Below are 24,406 nucleotides of genomic sequence, written 5' to 3' on the forward strand. Positions count from 1 at the left end.
AAAGTGAAAGTAAATATTTTTTTTATTTTTGTACAATATCTTCTGATCAAGGAGAGGTAAAGTGACTCCTATGAATGTACCACGCTTCTTGATGTTTTTAGAGTCCAAAAAATGGAGAAGCCAAGCAGCAATGAACTATGACATCTACGGAGGCGGAGAGCTCTGAAGGCTGATTTCCCAACAACAGCATCTGAAGAAGACATTGTAGAAGAATCATTGTATGCTTGATAAAGGAGATTAACAGACACTGGTTTAGAAGGTTCATCCAACTCTCAATCCTCTGCAATTTATAGGTCTGACATTAAGGAAACGGAGAGGTCGATAGCTTTTTTGGTTAAATGAAAATATCATTTACCGGAGAGATCAAGAGAAATACGTTGAACAATAGAGGAGTCTAAGAGTTTAGAGAGAAGAATTCAATGTTTTTTGGAGTGAATAGCGGAAACGTGGATTGAAGAGACGAAAAACGACAATGGAACCCTAATGATTAAACCGAGCCGGGCAACAAAATCAAAACGGGAGATAAAACAATGATCAAACCAAACCGGATGTGGATCCCACAATCATTAAAATAATCTGACGTGTCTGCTCTTAGAAGAGAGAAAACTCAGGCATTATATATATGATTTTATCTATACTATTCAAAAATATAATATTTTCTATATTCAGAAATAATTAATTGGCTAGTAATGCCGTATTAAAATCCAAATAAAATTGAGACTCAGGTGGTTACTTACAGTTACCAAAATTGAGAAATTTTCGATGGTAAGTTATAAAAGATATTATTCCGGTTACTAAAAGTTTGAGGACGCAGGGTATTGCATGTGACACATACTGTAGCATTTGTGGTGCTGAGGAAAAATCAATTAATCATGTACTTTTTGAATGTCTCTCAGCTTTGCAAACATGAGCTTTGTCAAAAATACCTTCTCCACTAGATATTTTCCTAACTTCCTCGGTCTTAGCAGTATGGATTATCTCTTTTGGAAACTGCTTAAGGACCATGACTTTAGTTATTTTTCTTGGATATTGTGATACATCTGGAAAGATATAAAATGATAAGATTTATATCGATATAACTGGTAACCTTCATGAAATACTTCGGATAGCAAAGCTGGAGAGAGTGGTGTGGGTAAAAGCTCACCAAACAGTTCCTGAAAGATATTTACCGGTCGATGGATTGGCATTCGTTAGGACAATCCAAAATTTTCTTTGTCGATTGCGCATGGACGGAGCAAGTTCTTAAGACAAGGCTGGCTCTGCCGAACTATTGGATCATACGAGAAGATGATGGGGGTAATGAATCTCTGAAGAAATTTATCATCTTTACATGTAGAGTGTGAAGCTTTGATATGAGCTATGGAGTGTATGAAGACTTTCAATTTCTCAGATGTAGTTTTTGTAATATACTGTTCTTAACTGGTAAAGATAGTGTCATCATCTGAAGATAGCCAGCTTTTGCTACACACTCATAGGAGTTTCAACGCAGTAAGATATTTTTTCTTACCTTCAAAATCTGACATATTACAAGAGCACATAATTTAGTGGTGGGCAAGCTTGCAAGAGGTACTAAGAGTTTTCCTTCTGTTATTTTCTATGTCGATTCTATGCATTCAGCTTGATTTTCTGAACTGGTAGAACATATTTATTGTTTAATTTATTATTGTAAAAATAACTCTCTCCCAAACACTCTTTGTTTGTGTGTCTGATTTTTATTGGTGTCGTTTTCTCTTTTTTAATTTTAGTTTTAGTTTTATTAGTTGGATACTCAATTCAAAATATTAACTATTAAAGTTGTTTTAAGAACAGTATTATTGGTTAGAAAAAACCATGACAGTTTCTAAAAGTTAAAAAAAAAATTGATATATGTATATATATATATATATTAATATAATTATATTTAACATTTTATAAAACCATTTGAAATTTTAGTGGGCTGAAATCTATTTAAACCGATTGTTAAAAATTCTAGCAGTAAGAATTTTTCTCTATTTAGTGGTTCGAATCCTGCTGGCCACTGGAAAATTAACACTTCGATATCGCCATGGATAGGGGACCGACACATGAGCCGATAATGTAGACTACAAACATTTGGCTAGTCTGGATCCACTTTGGTAGAGACCGGGATACCCATATATAATTTAAAAAAAAAAGAATTTTTCTCTATTTTTTATTTTAACTAATTGTTTTCCTTGAATAATGAGAACCCTCTAAAGACATCTTTTCTGCAAAAGTTTTTTAAAATTCTCTTCTCTTCTTTAAAATTAAACTGTCATATTTATTTCAAACAGTTGAAGAAAAAAACTAGGCCTGGGCAAATTATCCGGATCCGAAAATCCGAACCGGTAATTACCCAAAAAATTGGATTTCGGATCGGATTCGGTTCTAGAAAAATACCCGGACGGATGAGGTTTTAAAATTGGTCGGGTACCGGATCGGTTCCGGGTATATCCGGGATCCGTACGGGTATCCGAGAAATCCGAGATCCGTATGGGTATCCGAAAAATCTGAGATCCGTACGGGTATCCGAGATGTAAAATTTAATATGCATCACTAGCGAATCGAACCATGAACCTCATCTTACACTTACCACATCACGTGACACTACACCAATGCATCATATAGTGTTTATATATGTATTTTAAAGTTTATATCTATATATATAATAAATTTATAAATATTAATCAGATCCGTTAATTTTTTGGTTACTTCGGATATAACCGGATCCGAACCGGATCCGACAGGTACCGAACCGTATCCGAACCGAAATTTTAAATTATCCGATCGGTACCATTTTCACTAGTTCCGAAATATCCGAAATCCGAAACATCCGACCCGGATCCGAACCGGTAATCCGAATGCCCAGGCCTAAAAAAACAAACAAATAAATAAATAGCAAACCTTACCAAACATAACTCCTTTAAGATGGATTGCTCCATTTTTTTATTCCTTACTGGCCTTGAGAAATGAAGGAGAGAAGCATATCTATCAGATTTAAAAGGTTTTTAAAATGTTAAAAAGAAAACAAATGCCATAAACTTTCATCTATTTGGGAAAAAAGTACTTTCAGATATAATCTTTTTCCATCACCACTATGATTCACTACAACTTTGCTTCATTTATTCAAAACAAACAACCAAAACAAAAATTACAGAGTCTATTCAGCCCCAAAGATTCGAAAAAGAGCAGAGAACACCCTAAAGTACTCCCAACACATCCTCTATGTTGCTGCAACTACAACTACAAAGACATAACATTCACCCAAGGAAGAGCAGCTGAAAATTCCTCCCAAGGCCACCAAAAATTATTTATCTAAACCCTTCTTTGTTATTCTCCGAATCAACAATATAAATTAACCAATAACTAATAAATTTCAATCCGATTCACCCCACACTAACTACGACCATCTCTGTTTTCTTTCAAGTCCTGAATCCTACGGTACATCCATTCTTGTCGAACATGTCTTTCTTCCTTCCTTCAGCCAGCAACCGTTACTACTGCAGCTTTGGGAAGTGAGTTTCGGAACTGAGGTTGGGAATGTTCGAATTAGTACTAGGACGAGCTTGCGAACGTGAGTTACACCGACCAGAGAATGTTTCAATCTTAGAATGTCGTGTCGGAACAACCTTTGTCGGGAGCTTAACACATCCACCTCCTGAAACCAATTATTTATTTTAGATTCTAAGGAGCACAAGACTTAAAATCCATTGAGAAGTTGGTTAAAGTTACCTCCTTTCTTACGGGAATCTGTAGGGTTTCTGTGATTCTGGGGAAGGAAAACGCCCGTACCAACAGACGGTTGTTTGGCGGCTGCTGTGGTGGCGAAAACGCCTCTAACCGGAGATTGATGATAGTGAGAGATTTGTAGCCAGTAGTAGTAGCTACCAAACGCTGCGTTTTGGGGAACGGGGATGAGGGTGTTAGGATTAGGGTTTGGGCGTTTTGAATCAAGATTTGCCCTTTTGATCTTGGCGACTTCTCCAGCTGCAGCAGATATGACTTTCAAAGAGTCTTCTTCAAGACACGGAGACTCCGGCGGTGAAGGGGCTTGAGAGAAAGGGCCGTTGGGACTTTTGTTTCCAGAGGTTGTCAAGCTCCCGAGTCCACTCCGAGTTGACTCGGTCGAGTTCACCTGAAGAGAGATTGAGAAAAAAGGAACGAAACTGTTAATGTTTAGTTTGCATCATGAGATAACATTTTGAAAAGAGTGAAGATTTTTAACAAACCTCGGCAGCAGCTTTGACGAAGGGAGGAGGAGGAGAAGGGAGGCGCTGAGTTGAGAGAGCGAGTCTGCGAGTCAACCCGGCAAAGAAGTCATCTTCATCTTCGCTTGTTTCGTCTTCTGTCTCTGTTGAGTCTCCCGGGGAAGTGAAAGCGGACGAGTCGAATTCGTAAGGGAACTCGTTAGGGAAACCGAGTTGACTCAGGGTTGATTCGGTGAAAAGGGCTTTCTCCATCGCTTCAAGGTCAGAGGACACGTCGGCGAGCAGCGGCGCGACCATAACGACAGCGGGTAAAGAGAGAGACACAGCTATTAATGAGGGTTTAATGAGGAGAGACAGCTATTAAAAACATTGTTATAATTATTTTTCTTCTGTAAGCTTATTTTTTATTTGTCTGTAATTTTTAAATGGTTTGACCACACTCAAATGAGAAAACTAGAAATCACATGGGCTAGTGGTCACACACAATGTGGGATTTCCACTATAATCATGTCGGTGCTTTGAATCTGTGCGACCGAAAACAAGGTTCTCGTCGGCGATCGCAATCACTAATATGTCGGGTAGGTATATCGGTTTAATTATGGGCTCGGCTTAGATTCGGTTTAGTTTATTAGGTCTAAAAAAAAGTTTAACCAAAATCAATCCAGATTAGTTTGGTTTATGTTCGATTTGGTTCGGTTTTACTCCGGTTTGGTGTATATTTGGTTAGGTTTTAGTTCGGTTTGGTTTGTGTTAATTTATTTTGTTTCTGTTTTTTTCAATTCAATATAATTGACCATTTTAGTTTTGCTATAAAAATATAATTTATAAAAACATAAAAAAATTAACATTTAAAAATAAATATTATATTTTTTGTCATTTATACGTAAAACTAAATATCACAATAAAAATCTAAAAGATGTAATCTAATAATTTTATATTATTATCTCTAAACCTAATATAAATATCATAAACAGTTTTCGGTTTTGATGTTAATATATGAGATTCATATTCTTTTATTTTAATTTTAGTTATGTTTATTCTATTCTTTTAGAAGTAAAATGCATAAATTTTTGTTTACTTGTTTAGGTTAAATATATAAAATTTTAATATTATTAGTACATTTAATTAATTTAACTAAAAATACTTTGGTTTTTCGGTTTGGTTCGGTTTAAAACCAAACCAAACCAAACCATTTAGGTTGATCAAATCTTCAACCAAATGATTTAGACATAGAATTTGGTTTGGTTCGGATCGGTTTGGGTTCAGTTGGATCGGTTTGATTTGGTTTGGTTCATTTTTTTTGCCCACCCCTACTAATATGTGAAACATTCCAGAATTTATATCTCATATGAAGGATTACCAAAACTATATGGTATATATTTTTGATGAGTTTAATTTCCGGAAAGTTTGCGGCACCGCCTTTTTTCTTTCCTCGGTTCTACAGAGAAGAAACCATGACGACAAGCAACATGTCATCCATGCATTAAACCTTATCTATTGTTGTTGGGTTTCTTTTGGACTTAATTAAAAATATAATTAACTGGATATGTTTGTATTTGTACTCCCTCCTTTTATAATAGATGAAGTTTTAGCTCTTTGTACACATATTAAAAATTTTACTTTTCCTACAAAGAATTATTGAAAGTAGAAATTAAATACTAATTTATTTAATTCTAAATAAAAATATTAATAATATAATTGGCTACATAATTTTTAATGAATTTAAAGTTACCTAGATATGTGAAAACATTATCTATTTTGAAACAAAAAAACTCTCCTAAAATATCATCTATATTGAAATGGATGGAGTATAACTTAGTATACAAACATGATAATATAATATAAGCAAGAGGGGAGTTTAAACAAACTTTACCAATGTTAAGAGTAAATTTGGTGAATATTCATAAGAAAGTGTACAATAAATAATATAGCTTTACTGTAGTAATAACCAGTTAATGAAACAATTTGAGCATTATCTTATCTTTATCTATCTATATTATTAAAACACAAGGGACTTTTTTGAGACCACCTTAGAGTTTGAACTTATTTACCATTCTATGCCACTAATTGTTTTTATTCTATGTTTTTTATTTAAATCACAACCAAATATATTTAATCCTAACTAAATCTATTTAATCCAACAATAGAATCTCATATTTAAACTAGCCCTTAATTTTAGGATGGATTTGTTTCTTTTATAATTATTTTGTTCTATTTTGTAAACTTAAAAATATTTCAATATTTTTAATATAAGAAATTAAATAATTATTAAAAATGTGAAATATTTTCAATATCTAAAAAAGTTTATGTGTTGCAGTTATCATTTAAAATGAACACATAAATGTTAATTCTTAAATTTAAACAAAAAACTACAAAGATGGCATTTTCTAAATAAATTTGTAAAATTTAAACAAACTATTTTAATATAAAAAAGAGATCTTTTGAGGTACCCTTGATTATTTAGTATTTACAAATGTGTCATTTCTTATAGTAATTATAAACTATTTTAATTATTAAAAAAACAATAAATTTCGTCTTGTTAGAAGATTTGTTAAATAACTAAAATTCCATAATGGTTTTTGTAGTCATTTAAAATTATACCAACAAATGTAGGCCATATAAATTTTTATCCAAATTGGTTTCCACAAAAAATTATTAAACGTATTGACATATTTTTATTTTAGCATATTCATTTAAAGTATGTTATTAAAATACTAGAAAAGCAAATATAAAAAACTTTACGTACGCGACATAACAAATGGATTTATAATACTAAGCACACATTAATATAGATTTTGTATTTTATGTATTGAAGAGTATTGGAAAAAAATTGTATTTGACGAAATATCTCAATACAATGTTACATTTTTTAGATATGACTATATTATAATTAATTTTCATATGACAGTAACTTATAATACGTTTTGAAAAATTTGCAAAATAGTCAATGCTCAAATTATCCTTACTTTGTAAATTAATAATATAAATTATTATAGACTGTGAGTTTCAAATTGTTTTTATTAGAGAATGTATTGACTAAAAAGAAATGTATCTTTTATACAAAACCATAAGAAAGCATAAATAAATTGATAATCAACAAACTAAATTTAATATATTATATAAAATGATTTTAGTTAAATATTCATCATTTAAAATTGATAATCAATATTACATCTTAGAAAAAGCTTTGATATTCAATATTACATATTTAAATATATGATCATTTTAAAAATAAAAATGAAGTTAGGAAATCTGCAAATAAACATGTTATTTACAAGATATAAGTTTGATATTTGAAAAAAATTAGCGAAATATACAGAGAAATATGTTATATACAAAAAAATATGTTTGATATTTTAACAAACCTTTAACTAAAAAATGCAGGAAAAAAATTCTATTCGTACATATGTTTACCTTTTGGTAATATACGAAATTTTACCTCAATAAATGAAACGCACTCCCACTACTCCGAATACATGGTGCGGTTACAATCAATACTATTAATTTTTCAACATGTCCAATTGATATGGGGTTATGTCCAAATAATTACAATCAATTATTTCTATGTTTTAATTAAACTGCAAACCTGTAACTTCCTATTCGCTGTAAAGAAAAAAATGTAACTTCTTCTGTCCACATAATTCTCGGTGCCCACTTCTTTCTAATTTGACTTTTTTGCATGTACAGTACATATATGATATATATATACGAATTATCAATCACAGCAAGTTATCGTACATATCTGATGTATATATACGATATATAATTACATTTATTCTTTTCTTTTGGGTTGATTCCAAATGCAAATTGTTAAAATACTGAAATTATGATTGAAATCTGAAACATACTATTCGGTTATGTTATTTTTTGTAAGTATTATTCTGTTAAAATTTTCGTATTTTAAATATGATTTTACTTAAAGTTAATGAATACCATATTAACCCATTTACATAAATATATTTAACTTTTCTAAAATAAAGTTTTTGTATTTTCAAATTTTTAAAATATTTTTTAAAAGTTAAATATATTTATGTAAATGGGTTAATATGGTCTAATATAAATAATTTTAAATAGTCTAAAAGACTTTATATGAGACAATTAATTATTAAGGATGCAAACAAATAACTCTATTAGATTTTAAAATAAATGTAAAGGATCTATTCTATTAAAACAAGAAGAACATGACATATTGATATAGGCGTTGTCCAATTATTTTAATACAAATACTAGATTTTGACACGTTCTTAGAAGAGTAAATATATTTTCTGTTTTACATTTTGTTTTAAAATATAATTTTTATATTTGTGTGTTTTTAGTCATATTCATATAGTTCATTGTATAATATATTTTTAATGATTAATACGTGATTTTAATATTTATATTAAAATAGTTGGACCACACATATATCAATAGGTCATGTTCCTGTTTATAACCCATCATTTTAAAGGACGGGTATAAAACATCTTATTAAACATTTAAGCCAAATATTATACAAAGAAAAACAAAAATATGAATAAAAACACAAATATAAAAATTAAATTTCTAAAGGAAATGTAAAACAAAAAATATACCCGCCCTTTTAAGGGCGGGTCAAAATCTAGTATATATATAAATGAATATACGTACAGATAGGTGGACAAGGTTTATAAGTTATGTGCATTTTGTAAAAACTCAAATTTAATAAATGGTGGTATAAATACGACGCCTATAAATTATATGCAGTTTGTACAAACCCAAAGCAAATATACATGTTTTCAGATACAACGTTTAATCCACTATTATTTAGGGATAAATACATGTGATGTTTCAAAATATAAACACTGATATTACATTTTCATAAGTTAATAACATTTAATTTTTATAAGTAAATTTTTAATAGAAATTAATATTCATATAAATTCATTTAGTTTAATGGGTTTTAAATAGGTTATTTGATTAAAAATATTTATTAAATGTGATTCAACTTAAAGTTAGTGAAGATCATATTAACTCATTACATATATATATATATACAATAGAAAATATGAAAAATTAAAATTTTCAAAATGTTGTTCGGTTTCGGGCGGGTTGGGTTTGATATCGGTATTCTGATATAACATTATAAAAATCGTTCAAGTATATAAGCCATGTCTAACAGAGTATGAGACTTTGATTTTCGAATTGATTCTGAGTCGGTATTTTTTTGTATAAATATTCTTGACTAAATATGTTAGGTAACTATTAAAAAAATTTAATATGTTGCAAACTTTAAGATTATACTATAAAAATAATTTCTGAAATACATATGTTACAAGTGTATAATCATGCAATAATATATATTTAATATAATTACGAAAAAACACAAATATAAAAATTAAAAGATTAAAAATGATATACCGTTCTTTAAAGGACGGGTCAAAATCTAGTTCTCTTTAAGACGTGTGTAACGTGAATCTAACACATCAAACAAAAATAACTTATTATATTATATTAATTAAGTAAATAGTATAGAAGTTGACAAAAAAAAAGTAAATAGTATAGAAAATCTGATTTGTCTTCAACAGAACTTCACGGAACCATTAAAAGTTTAAGAATTAGTCACTTTAAATGGTGATGCTGACACCAAATCTGCACATTGGAATATCGTTATAATAAAATTTGTTGCATCTTTAGATCCCGAATTACACAAGATAGCAAAACGATTATGGATATGGAGACATTTTCATTTAATGTTTGGAAAGAAACACTCCTCAAAAAGGAAGCAAGGGTTAAGATGGTTTGATTCTCCAAGGATAAGGATGCTAGAGATGATGAAGGTGATTCCAGTGAACCCACCAGTAAATGAGAAAGGAGAACATTCTTCACACAAGAGAGATAAGCATTGTGTGCAAATCGACTTATGTAAAAATCCCGGTGAATCTACTAGTTAGTTAAAGAGACTAACAACCTCCACAAAATGTAAGCTGTGAAGTTAGGGATTGGGCAATTGATAGATACAAACTATTGGGTTTATCAGGCCAAGATATGGCTCATGAAATCTCAACAGGTGATGAAGAATAGTGGAGCATCACACTAGTAAAGATTCATAATCCTAGAGTATCGACTACAGTTCTCAATCTTTAACGATTTTCAGGGGAAGTAGAGATTGACCTCGTTTCCTCGGATGTCGGGGTCTGCCCGTGTCGTTTCTTGAGTATCTTGTACCCGATCAACTCGTCGAATCTTGCAATTGTCACCGTGATTGAAGCATAAAACATAAAAGAAGAGAGGTTGAAGAGGCACATACCCAAGAAAAACGCTCGTCAACCAGCTGAACAACCCGCCACTACTGCAGAAGACCATGCATATAATGAGACTTCCCGAGGGGTATTTAAGCAATGAAAAAGATGCAAAAAATAGGGCCCAAGATGTCCGCTGCCACAAGAACAAGAGAAGCTCCTAGACCTGCAATTAAGTAATCTGACAAAATTACCATGAACCATCAAATGAAGCTCGAGACACTGGGATATGTTGGCCGCCGTATGGTGTCACCGAAGAGATTGGAGACTCTCAGACCCTGAGACTCTTGACACCCTTCGCCATTCTTCGTCTCCAAGAACAAGAGAACAAATTACCAAAGCCGTCAAATGCTGTTTCGGTGACCGTAGAAACAGACAAACCAAAGTAAAAACAGACGCTTGACACCACAAAACTCTCCGACTAAGCTTTAACGGCAAAACTGGATACATCAACAAGGAAGAGATGAGCAATGGAGAGAGAGAGAGCTCAAGACGCTGCATCATGGTGGCCATGGACGACCACACCGACACCGCAACAAAACATAATCCACAAGCCAACACCAAGAAAAGTAGCACACACCACCCACCACCGCCTATAGTTAAAACTCGCCTTCGCGTTAATAAGAACTGCCGAAGCAATCATGATGAGAGAGAGAGAGAGAGAGAGAGAGAGAGAGAGAGAGAGAGAGAGAGAGAGAGAGAGAGAGAGAGAGAGAGAGAGAGAGAGAGAGAGAGAGAGAGAGAGAGAGAGAGAGAGAGAGAGAGAGAGAGAGAGAGAGAGAGAGATTTCTGATTTTTTTTGTTTTTTTGGTTTATTATAAAGCAAGTGCACTAATGTCATTTAGTCTATTAATGAAGGTTATATTTCTGTTTTTAGCTTGAATTACTTGTTTTGTGATAAAAAAAAATAAAAAAGGTTATTGAAGAAAATTGACCTTGAAGATATGTCATATTTAAGTCTGTGGTAGTATTCATATGACATATCTCCAAAGAATATGACTTTTAAAAAATGTGACATATCTTCAAGGGCAATTTTTCTCAATAGCTCTGTTTAATTTTTCATCACAAAACTAGTCTTTCAAGTTGAAAATCAGAAATATAACCTTCATTAATAGGCTAAATGATCTTTTTTTCCATCTGAAAGTAATTTATTAATAACTAAACATAATACAAGGCCCAAACTGGCCCAACCGAAACCCAAACCGGGTACACATGCAAGCCCACGAAACAAACCAAACTCCAAGCCCATTTGGAAAAACCGGAGACCCAAGCCCGCCACCGCACACCGCAACGCACACCTCCACGTGTTCAACCGCGGCAGTACAGAAGACGCGTGGCAGATGAAAGCTTCGTCATCTCGATCGGGAGGAGATCGCCGCCGGGGCCGAGAACCAAGACCTTCGCCGGAAACGCAATCACCAACTCCTTTCCCAGTTGAAAGTCGACGCTGTAAACTCCGAAACAGAACCACCGGACACCTCCGGGACAAATCACCAGGACCACCGAATCCACCCCCAACGATAATATTAGGGATATAGGATTCGGAGTCAGACATCACCGGTCCGAGCCTAAGATAGCTTCAATCGAAGAGACCGAAGACTAATCTTATCCCAGCCGCCACCACAGTAAAGAAACCCTTTGACACACAGCTCGAACACTTTCCCGAGAAGCAGAAGCCGGCGACCACCACCGAAGAAGATACGGCAGGGCCCCAGAGTCAAACGCCGGCCATCCATCAAGTGGAAGATGCGATGCTGGAGACGAAAAAGAACCGACGAGGAGAGAACTATAACCACCTCTTCCTCCCGGAGCCGATTAAAACAAAGGAAAAGGGGATCCAATTGACCCTTCCCCGCCGATAAAGACATGCAAAAGAAAGAAAGGAAGAAAAACTAAAAGAAGCCGGACCGGCGGTGGCTATGGGAGCCAAACCGCCGGCCGGAAGCAGAAGAGACGCGGTGGCTTTCTTGAGAGAAGTGAGAGCGTTTAATTCAAGAGAGAGAAAATTTTCCTACTAGCATTAATGTAGCTTTAATAGGCTAAATGATCTTAGTGCCCTTACTTTATATTAAACCAAAAAAATCAGAAAGAATGGGATATTCTTTTCCCATGAGACTGCCACTCTCTTCGTTGAGATATCCCATTGGCCCAGAACCGAATATTCAGTCAGTAATAACCAACCAACACCCAAACGAACAGTTTATAGATGAAGAATTCAAGGAAAGAGTTAGTTAGATGAAGATGAAGATACTTGTATCAACTTCTGTTTTGGATAACATTGTTTTATGTTCCTAAACTTCTTTTGTTATGAATAATTACATGAGCAGGTACTACAATTTTAAGATTGTTCAAAGAATGGAAAAATGGAAGTTTTTAGACGTTTATGTTTAATTTGTGAAGGACTGTAACTTTCTCAGGATTTCATTTAACTTTTTCAGGAATAATATCAAGAAACTTGTAGCTAATTCTTTTCAATTTAACCAAAAATAAGAAAAAAATCTGGTTTCCGAGGGGAATAGAACTCGGAGCAGTAGTGGCTAGCCGCTAGGTTAACGGTAGATCTTTGTTGTTACGCAAAATAAAAAATATATACTAGGATAGCAAGTAAAATATTTAGGAAGAGCTTCACAAAAATTTAATATTTAATTAAAAAACAAAATGTTATGATAGCAAGTAAAATATTTAGTAAGAGTTTCACGAAAATTTAATATTTAAATTAAAAAGGAAAATGTTAGAATAGCAAGTAAAATATTTCAAAAGAGCTTACTTAAAATTTAATATTTAACTAGGTGTTTTCCTGCACCATGTGCAGTAAAAAAATTTTAAAATATTTTCTAACAGATAAATATAAATTATATTTATTTTTTATTAATATTATAAATTTTCTTTTTCTTATTAATATTTTAATTTAAATTGATTTAACTGAACATTAAAATTAAGATAAAAACAATTTTCTTTATTTTGAAATATATTTAAGAATGTGCATGTATATATTTAAAATTATAATCTTAGGTAGATTTTTTAATCTATTTATTTTAATTAAATATGTAAAATTGCATAATTGTCAAAAATTAAAATTAACAATATTTATAAAATCTGTAGATATATATATAAGAAACTAATGATTTTACGATTTAATTTGATTTTATGATTTAATTTTTATAATTTTCTAAAATATGTATATATTTTTGAAATATTTTTATTTAAATGATATTTCAAAATTTTAAATGCCATAATTGAATATATTATTTTTTAATGATGATTTATCAGTTATTACCATATTTTTAAAAAGTCTAAAAATATAAATCGACAATAAATGTAATACATGAGTTATTACCATATTTAAAAAGTTTACCAAAAATATAAATTAACATTAAATATAATTGTCCATGTCATATTAATCTATAAGACATGTCATCAATTTTAGTAGCCATGTCATATTATTTTTGTGAAAATGATTGTAGAAGACATGTGGCAAAATCACTTCTCAAATATAGTCTAGGGGATGAAAATTTCATAATTTTCAAAAATTAAAATTAAAAAATATTTATAAAATCTGTAGATATATATAAGAAACGAATGATTTTACGATTTAATTTGATTTATGATTTAATTTTTGTAATTTTCTAAAAATATGTATATATTTTTGAAATATTTTTAATTTAAATGATATTTCGAAATTTGAAATGCCATAATTGAATATATTTATTTTAATGATGATTTATGAGTTATTACCATATTTTTAAAAAGTCCAAAAATATAAATCGAAAATAAATGTAATATATGAGTTATTACCATATTTTAAAAAGTTTACCAAAAATATAAATTAACATTAAGTATAATTGTCCATGTCATATTAATCTATAAGACATGTCATCAATTTTATTAGTCATGTCATATTATTTTTGTGAGAATGATTGCAGAGAAGACATGTGGCAAAAATTGTCCATGTCATATTAATCTATAAGACATGTCATATTATTTTTGTGAGAATGATTGTAGAGAAGACATGTGGCAAAATCACTTCTCAAATATAGTCTAGGGGATTAAAAATAATATTAGGATAACAAATTAAATATTTAGGAAAGACTTTTTGGAAATTTAATATTTAGTAGCAAGTTAAAATGTATATATTAACAAAACTTACATATATATCATATTTAGGATAACAAGTAAAATATTTAGAAGTGCTCTCTGAAAATTTAATATTTAATATTTAACTAAAAATGTTAGGGTATCAAGTAAAAATGTATATATTAATAGACTTACATATATATCATATTTAGGATATCAATTAAAATATTTAGGAAGATCTTTTTGAAAATTTAATATTTAACTAAAAGAGAAAATGTTAAGATAGCAAGTAAAATATTTAGGAAGTGCTTCTTGAAAATTTAATATTTAACTAAAATTAAAAAATGTTAGGATATAAAGTAACATATATATATATATATATATATATATCATATTTAGGATAATAACTAAAATATTTAGGCAAATTTTCCTGAAAAATTTATATTTAATTTAAAAGAAAAATGTTAGGATAGCAATTAAAGTATTTAGGAAGGGATTCTTAAAAAATAATATTTAATTAAAAACATTATGGTTTTCATCTCTCATTGTATGCTTAACCAATTTCAGATTAATTTGGAAGGGTTAGCATGTAGAAGACGATTTACAGCAAAGCTAAGAGAGATCACCATAGATGACGATGGCATGGAGGACTACGGCTTGGAGAGACGACAGCCTGGAGATAATCGATTCAACATTTTTTTATTTTTATGTAATTAGAATATTAGAAATGAGGGTAATGTGATAATTTGCTCGATAAATAAAACCTAGTTTGATCATTTTTAGTTTAGGAGGCTAAATTAAGAAGAAAAACTTATTTTAGGGTCATTTGATACCGTTTCTCTATTTTTAACTTAATTGTGATATGTATAATTTTTTTATAAAATTTATATTTTTGGCATTGTTCTTAAATAGTTTAATGACTAATTTCATTATTGAAGCTTCTTTAAACATTATTTTAAAAGTAATTTATGTATGTATTATTACCACATTCAATATAAAAGCCATTCAATATAAAAGCCATGTGTAACATTTTGGCGATGCTTTTATAAAATGTGACATAACCTCAACTTAATTGTGACATGTGTAATTTTCATATAAAGTTTATATTTTGGCAATATTTTTTAAATATGGTTATAACTAATAAATCTTATACACCACTAAAGTAAATTTTCTGTATAATTTTGTTTTGGAAAAAATAAAATATATTTAATAACTAATAATTTATATATCACAATTGAAGCAATATATATATCACATTAATAAAAGCAAAATATAATTAAAAATATAACTTTACATCAACATATATATATATATCATATTCTGTATAAATATATACATTCACAAAAAATAATTGTAAGTGCTGCGTTAACAAATACAAAACTAAAGTAATACTAGTCAAATAAAATTTTGTTGATATTTAAATGATTAAAATTTTATTATATTTTTTCTGTTTATACCAGTTTAACATATTTTAACTAAGATAAAAAAATATCCAAATTTTTTATAATTTATATATATATATATATATATATATATTAATATAGGCATATTTAAAAATAGGTGATAAGAGACATGTTTAAAATAAATAATCATTAAATACAAAATTTTATTTTCGTAAAATGTAATTTAAAAGTTATTAAAATTTAAATAATTAAAATTAAAGTAACTAAACCAAATTCAGAGAAACAACACTAGGAAATACATTTATGGTTTTACTTTTTCAAATTGATGAAGTTAAAATATAAAATAATTCCAAAATCTAAACTAAAAAATTCTTTTAAAATAAATAGTATTATATTTAAAATTATTATTTCTAGCATATTCAATATATGAACACTTTCTTTGTGTTTTCAAAAGAGAGGATTTTTAAGCATTCGGACATCATGAATGGTATTATTTTTTAATAATTATCACGATTATAACATTTTTTTATCGTCCCAAGGGAAACAAGTAGGTTTATTCAATTCATCTCGATTTACTCGACACATAGCTTTCTCTTTATTGTCTCTTCCCACCTCCCAAATACATACTTTACAGACTCCATAATCTCCAAAATTGTCGTCGTCTCTTGCTACTGTAAATATATTAAATTCGTGAGATTCGCCGACACCCCATGTAAAATGGCATCTAAACTTCGTAGTTTTAAAAACGTTAACATGAAATCGGAACCCCCAGGTTTGGTTCCAAGGGATATGGATCAACCCCAAGTCATCTTCACTAGATTTGCAATGTACATTCAGAGTTTGCTTGCTATGTACAGTGTTGTTGATTATGACATGCTTTGGTGCTAGAGGCCAGAAGCCGTCCACTCCTGCAGATCCTGATGTTGATGTTTCCTGCACAGCATTTGAGACATCTAACACTGATGCAAAAACAGTATAAAGACTATAAAATGAGATCATGACCATCAAAATGCTTTGAGACTTATCAAAGAGAGCCATTGCTAATGTAAATTATGTGGAGTGGGTTGTTCGATTGTACGTAAGATATGCATATTTGTTCCCTATTTATGGATGTTAACAGAAATGTAAATATATTCGAAGGAATGACTAAACTTACGTTTTTTTTTTTGACTAAACTTACGTTTAATGCATTTATTTGGTATGTGCTAATGTAAATGCTAATATATTGCTTTTCTTAAAAGTTACAAATTTATTTATTTTGACAACAGTTATAAATTTATTTCTGTTATAATTTACAATTGTGGAAACAAATTAATGTATTTGGTCTTGATTGACTCATTTACAATTTCAAAATTATGGAAATGTCATATCTCGAAACATCTCATTTGAGATATGAGGAGATAGACTTTCAAATAAAGATGTTCATTGGATTCAGATAGAGTTTATATTCCAAAAAAAAAAATCTACTGTTAATTAATGGGTTGATTTTAATTCTTTTTATATATTTGGATTTAGTGTTTTTTATTAAAATATTTTTATTGCAAAGGTTTAAAATCTAGTGTTATTAGTTCTTGTATTTTTAATATCTTTATTAAAAGAGTTTTTTTTAATCTACTGTTACTCTTTACAATTTGGGGATAAGGTTTGGATTTAATGATCCCGCCTAGGAGCAGTCATCACCAACATCAATATCAATGATAAACTACTAGCAATAATTTAGCAGGCCCTAGACACCAGGAATGTTTCCAGGAGCCAGGAGAGAAATTCCTGGAAATACTACATACATACCAAAGAGGTAAGCCAAAAATACCATTTTTCTGGTTTGTAGCATGTAAGAAATAGTTTAATCCTAGATCAGCTAAAAATCTGGGTGAAGAAAACACCTTTCAAGTACTCAGCGAATTCCATAGAAATTGTTAGTAGAAAGCAACAATGACCATAGTCATAGAACAAGTTAGTACTTCTCACTGGAGATGAGAATTAATGAACTTTTGAAGAAAGTTTCTTAATGGAATTCTGGGAAAAAAAAGTCAAGACCTAATCAAAAGTAGAAGGAACCCTACCCAAACGCTAGGCGAACTACTGCTTTGCTTCCTGCCATGAACTTGGTTTCCCGGCATAGCAGCCGAAAAAATGTTAAATCTACATCAAGACGTGCATATATTTTCTATTTATTTATAACAAAATGAGATATAAGGCCAACAAATTAGTTTTAGCAAGATTACTATAGTGAAACCTCTATAAATTAATAATGTTAGGACTACAGTAAAACTATAATTATTTATTAATTTATAGAGATTATTAATTTATCGAGATACTAATTGAACCAAAACTCAATTTGGAACAATGAAATTACATTAATTTATAGAGATATTAATTTATAAATTATTAATTTAAAGAGGTTATAGAAAAGGATTGGATGTAACTAGGGAGGACCAAAGATTAAATTTGACTGAGGTCAATATAAATTTAGGCTGTCACTGGTAGAAAATGAATCCTACTTCTGGGGTCATAGACTACATGGTAATAAACTAATTTCTCAAGGCTTAAAGTGGAACGTAGGGAAAGGAAATAGTATAAATTTTTGGAAATATAATTAGATACCTACTATTCCCCCTAGACCACCTAAGCCGAGAGATGAGAATAATACTCCTAGCATGCTAGTTAATTAAAGACTTGATAATTCAGAGTACAAACAGCTGCTAGATCTTTTATTTGATGAAGATGATGTGAATCTAATCAGAAATATTGAGCTGCCAGTAACTAACGTCGAGAATAACTTTTCTTGTGTACATACTAAAGATCTGGCATTTTTGATAATATATAACCGAAAATTTGAAGATCCAATGAACCCTAAAATGTTAATTAAGAAGAAGATAAAGGCGAGACAGGCTTGTTTCATGTCTAGATTAGGGTTAGCGTTCGCTGACTTGTGAACCGAACAAACCATTTGGACGAAAACCCAATAACATTAACACACACATAACAATTACAAATCCCAACAGATTTTATGAAGTGTTGCATAAAACCCAGCAGATTTACAATTAATTAAGTGTCACGTTTTAGTCTTCAACACGCGTTGTCATTACGGAGCACGAATTTATGAGGTGGAATCCTATGTGTCATGTCCATGAGTGAAAGAAGAGTTCTTTATATATAAAGATATAGTATTACCTTATTTAGTTTAGTCAAATATAAAAATCCCGAGTTTGATGTCAAAAAAAAAATATATAAAAATCCCGAGAGTTCAATTTTAAAGAAACAAATATTGCAAAATTAATAATAATTCATAGAAAAATAATGCAAAAAATTAAAATTTTAGTATGTTATTTAATTTTAAAATAAATTAACAAAAAACAGGTTAATATATAAATAATACAATTACATCAAATTACATCAAGTTATAAAAATTTTAATATAATATTATGTAAAAATTAAAAAATTATTATCAAACATCTATATTATAAAATAATATATTTTAATCTATACGTAAACTATAAAACATAAGGAAAAAATATACATGGATTTTTTATAAAACCAGCGGTGCAGATTTACGTTGAACACAAGTTAAATCAAACATTTGCGCGGAGGCGCGAGTCAAGTTCTAGTTAATATTATGAATGATATTACTTTATTATAATCAATTACGATGGTAACATATTTTTAGATTAGATTATAGTAATATATCTTTTCTTTTCCTTACACATTATCGTCCCATTTGAAACAATAAGGATCTGAACCTCCTTCTATACGACATATAGCTTCGTCTCCATCGTGTCTTCTCACCTGCCAAAGACATCTATCGCAGGTTGGATACGCTCCAAATTCATCATCGTCTCTCCATGGGTCAAATATTACAAAATGGTGTGATCCGCCTCTCTGCCACGTGAAATGGCAACGAAACTTTGTAGTACTCCAAATGTTAACACGAAATCGGAAACCCCAGTAATGATTCCAAGGTATATGGATCAACCCCAAGTCATCGTCACCAGATTTGCAATGTACATTCAGAGTTTGTCTGTTCTTTACAACGTTGTGGATTATAACATGCTTTTTTGATAGAGGAAAGAAGCTGTCACCGCCTGATCCTGGTCCTGGTGCTTCAACCACAACATCTGAGACATCTAACGCTGAAACAAAAAGAGTAAGAATGAAAAATGAGACAAAAAAAACAATATGCCATGAGGCTTATTAGAGAAAGCCATTGCAATGTAATTGTGTGGAGTGGGTTGTGGAGTGGGTTGTTAGATTGAACTTGGTTCCCTATTTATAGATATTAACAAAAGAGACTCGTAACAAAAATGTAAATATATTTGAAGGGATGACTAAACATTAATGTTACGTTGGTGGCATGTATTTGATATGTGATAGTATTCATCGACATGGAAATGCTTATTTATTTCCTCTAGGGTTACAAATTTGGAAAAATGTATTCTTGTTTGACTAAACACTTTTGGCTTTTTAAAATAATATTAAAAGCTTTATTTTGAAACATTTGATAAGTGTTTAAGAAAATATTAAGTGTAAAGTAGGTGGTGACTTTACTCAAAAAAAAAGTAGGTGGTGATCCAATGCGACATTTAAAAACGAATATAGAAAATTGAATTGATAAATCATTTTTTGAATATAATATATATATTATTAAAATCAAGTATATTTTAAACCGTTTGAAAACATGTATAACAATATAAATTCCAAACATGGATAACAATATAAATGATAATTATTTGGAAACATAGATAGTAGTATTACATTAATTGCATTGCCATATTTCACTTAGTTTAGAAATTTTATTAATTATATTACCTTAACAGTAATTCACATAATTAATCTATATTATTAAGACCGAAGTATATTTTAGTACTGTTTGGAAACATGGATAGGAGTATAAATGAGAATTGTTTGGAAACATAGATAGTATTATTACATTAATTGTATTGACACATTTCACTTAGTTTACAAATTTTATTAATTATATTACTTAATAATAATTCGCATAATTAATTATATTACCATAATAATAATAGTGCAGATTTTTCTTTATTAGTTAATCAATATTAACTTTGTGCTAAAAATGTAAAATAACTAGGTTTTGCATATCTATATTATTAAAGTTGAAATACATTTTAGTACTGTTTGGAAACATGGATAGCAGTATAAATGATAATAGTTTGGAAACATAGATAGTAGTATTACATAATAAAAATATGATACATTTATTGTCACTTAATTTTTCACTCAATATAATTATTTTACTAAATAAAAAAACTCTTTTTATTTCACTTAATTTAGCCAAACACATAAAAAAGTCATTTTAATTAGTTTATAAAATCAGTTAGACATGATCATTAGCATCCATTTATGTACAAGTTGTTCTTTTCGGGTATTGTTTTTCGTTTTAAATTAGGCCGGTTTGAAATTATAAATTTATGTGTGGGTTTTGAGTTGGGTCCTTCTAGGTCTAGGTGAGTTCGGTTCAATGTATAGGAACCTAAGAATATCTAAATAACCAATGTATCTAAAGAGGGTTAAGATATTTGTATAAAAAAAACAGTATTACTCGATTCGATCCAAGTCTTTTGAATCCAATTAGCTATTTTGTGACACATCTAAAATATATAATATTAATTATGAAAAATAAATATCGATGTATAAAATGTAAGAACCAATAGCCGTGCATGCGCGCGAGTCAATCTCTAGTTATATTTAATACAGATGACTCTTATTCCTATTTAATAAAAAATTATATATTTTATTGGAGTCTGATTTTACCCCCAGACAGTAAGTCTGGCCCATTTATCGGAAACTTAGTTTCTCCTAAAAAATCATTAAAGATGAAAGTTCCATATCATACTGACTCTATAAAAAATCAAATTAAAAATGTTTGATCAAGTCTTAATCAAGAGTCTTGGTCAATGGTCTTCAATCGTCATTAATACGATCATTTATTCCAATTAATAGCTATAAATGATTTTATGTTCACCTAGAAATCTATAATAATAAAGTAGAAGATAAACTTTCTACAATGCGCCACATCAGCGAATGAGATTCCAAAATGTGATACGTGTTACGCTTTTGTATGAGCTTTTTTCTTTAACATGGTCCAAGTAAATCAAGTCAGGAGATCTTCATAGGACGGCTCGGATGATGCAGTTAGGCGTAGATCGTCATAAGGCAGGTAGTATTGTCGGTTGTCGAATCGTCTATGTAAACTTTCTCATAATTGTAATATCATAATAAATCAGCGTTATAAAAAAATTGTTATTTCGAATACTTTTTAGCTAATTTAGATAGTTTAACTAATATTTAATTAGATTTGTAAATAATTTATATATTTTGAAAATGAAAATTGTCAATTTTTAAGGTTTAAAAAATATTTTTTTGGACGATTTAAAACATTGGTTACATCCGATCCAAGCCGAACCCGGAAGGAACCGAACCGAATCTGATCTGATAATTAGTACAATCTGAATGGTATTTCTGAACATAACACCGAAAATCCAAAAATCCGAATCACCCGGACCGATACCGAATGGGCCACCGAACGCCCAGGCCTAGATAAGACTGTAAACTCTGTGATTGAAACTAAAAGAACACCTCAACCATTTCAACAGGCCAAAGAAGAAACTAAGAGTAAAAATATAACATAGATATTTATCCTGGAGACGCCAAAAACCAGTTTTGAGTTATTTTCCATAAATACATAGTATATTTGGAAGCATTGACAAAATCTTTAAAAATAAAATAGGGATACCTCAAAATATCTTTCGATTAAGGTTCTTTGTGGGTAGAAGCTCAAATCAAAGACTTTCCATTGGTGCGAGAGCCTAATACACATTCTAAGGGTCAAAAAGTGACATTCACTGGGTCTTCCCGTCCCATTCTGTTCCGCCCCGCCACGGTCTTCAGTTCAAACAGGTCTCAGCGTGACAGTCCCGCGCGGGATGCGGTCTTCTCGAGGGCTGCCCATTCCCGACCCGCTTAGACATAGTACATGGGCCTTAGCGGGTCGGCCCACGGGACGTCGGTTCATAAACTCTCGTCAAACAGAGAAGAAGCTTCCTAGTGTATCTTACAAGAGCAACCATGGATGTGCTGTGAACACCATTTTTTTTCTCTCGCTCTGGTTAGTACTTTGTTTCTTAGATAATGTTAATAATAATCAAACAACTGCATCGAGCAGCTTTGTGTTATCAGAGATGATGTTGAGCTGTAATCGTGTTTTGTATATGTGCTTATCTAGTGATGTTTCTTCTTAAATGTTTTCGGAGGAACTGACTGAGAACACATTCGAGAAGTTTTGCATATTTTGAATGCTTAGTGTAACCAATTGTGTTTTCATTATAATGCAGGAGGCGAGATTTATCATATGGAAGTTAAGTTGCATCCTAGTGAAACCAATCAGTCCTGCAAAGTTTACAAGATTTTTATCGTGAGTTTTTTTCACCTGAATAATAAGCCATGCTGCCATGCTTTTGTAATAATAAGCTAGGCTAGCAAGAACCATCTTCAGTATTCAAGAGAGGGGATTGCTTCTGTAGGCTAGTGAGTGACATTAGTGGTAACTTTATGAAAGTTTTATGGACTCGATATCTGGAAAATCATATGGTGTTAGTCTTTTACGTAAATGAGAAACTCTTAAATGTGCATAGCATTAGACCATTACTCTTTGAATCCAATTCTTGTTTATGACAGTAAATTTTGCAACTCACTAAATTTTTCAAAAAAAAATTAAAACATTAATTAATTTGCAACTCGCTAAATTTTACAAAAAAAATTACAACAAACCAAGCCCACTAAATAAATTAAACCCAACTGTCAATATATTTCAATGAGTTAAACTCCTAATTATTATAATAATCTAGTCATTTAGACGTTAAGTTTTCTTATTCTCCTTTCTTTAAGAAACTCGTTGTCCACTGCAACAGCAGAACAAAAGATAGATATTTTTGTTAGTAATTAATTTAAGTTTTCTTCTGTTACTAAATATAAACAAGAGCGAATTGGTATAAAACTCTAAAAGAATGATGAAATTAAGAAAATATCTATGATGTGACAAATTTATGTCTATGGATGAATGTATCACAGTGTAGGATTTAGGGTATTGGCTTAATTAGAGCAAAAATTTAATATATATATTTCATAAACTAAATATTATATAATTTTTAGTATAAGCACGTATTCTTAGATTACATAAAATAACCTGTATAACTATTTATTATATAGAAATTATTTAAAATTGTGAAATTATAATCTATATAGACATAATTTTCTATTAACATATATAACATATAAAATATGCTTATATTATTTGTTTAAAAGTAAATTACTAATAAACTAAAAAGTCGGAACAATATATTAAATCCATTTTGTGATGAAATATAGTATTTGATTTAAAAGTGAAAGAAACAAATAAATGAATAGGTGATAGGAAAAATACAAAAGAAAAATAACAAATTAATCTGAT

At 30.3% G+C, this 24,406-nt stretch overlaps 3 protein-coding genes across 3 annotated transcripts; all 3 read right to left on the bottom strand.

The window, feature by feature from the left end:
- Positions 1–3,098: 3,098 nt before the first annotated feature.
- On the bottom strand, positions 3,099–4,635 carry LOC108814759 (uncharacterized). The gene is made up of 3 exons (XM_018587383.2): positions 4,227–4,635; positions 3,730–4,132; positions 3,099–3,655 (listed from the first exon to the last, which is right to left on the bottom strand). Exons 1-3 carry the CDS (start codon positions 4,500–4,502, stop codon positions 3,495–3,497), a joined length of 840 nt encoding a protein of 279 aa, XP_018442885.1. The 5' UTR covers positions 4,503–4,635; the 3' UTR covers positions 3,099–3,494.
- Positions 4,636–16,452: 11,817 nt separating this feature from the next.
- Positions 16,453–16,977, bottom strand: LOC130497699 (S-protein homolog 5-like). The gene has a single exon (XM_056990719.1). It carries the CDS (start codon positions 16,975–16,977, stop codon positions 16,453–16,455), a length of 525 nt encoding a protein of 174 aa, XP_056846699.1.
- Positions 16,978–19,638: 2,661 nt separating this feature from the next.
- Positions 19,639–20,144, bottom strand: LOC108815598 (S-protein homolog 3-like). Its single transcript, XM_056991399.1, has 2 exons — positions 20,120–20,144; positions 19,639–20,069 (listed from the first exon to the last, which is right to left on the bottom strand). Exons 1-2 carry the CDS (start codon positions 20,142–20,144, stop codon positions 19,639–19,641), a joined length of 456 nt encoding a protein of 151 aa, XP_056847379.1.
- Positions 20,145–24,406: the final 4,262 nt, after the last annotated feature.

Source organism: Raphanus sativus, chromosome 7 (assembly GCF_000801105.2).
Source record: "Raphanus sativus cultivar WK10039 chromosome 7, ASM80110v3, whole genome shotgun sequence".
NCBI lineage: Eukaryota > Viridiplantae > Streptophyta > Magnoliopsida > Brassicales > Brassicaceae > Raphanus > Raphanus sativus.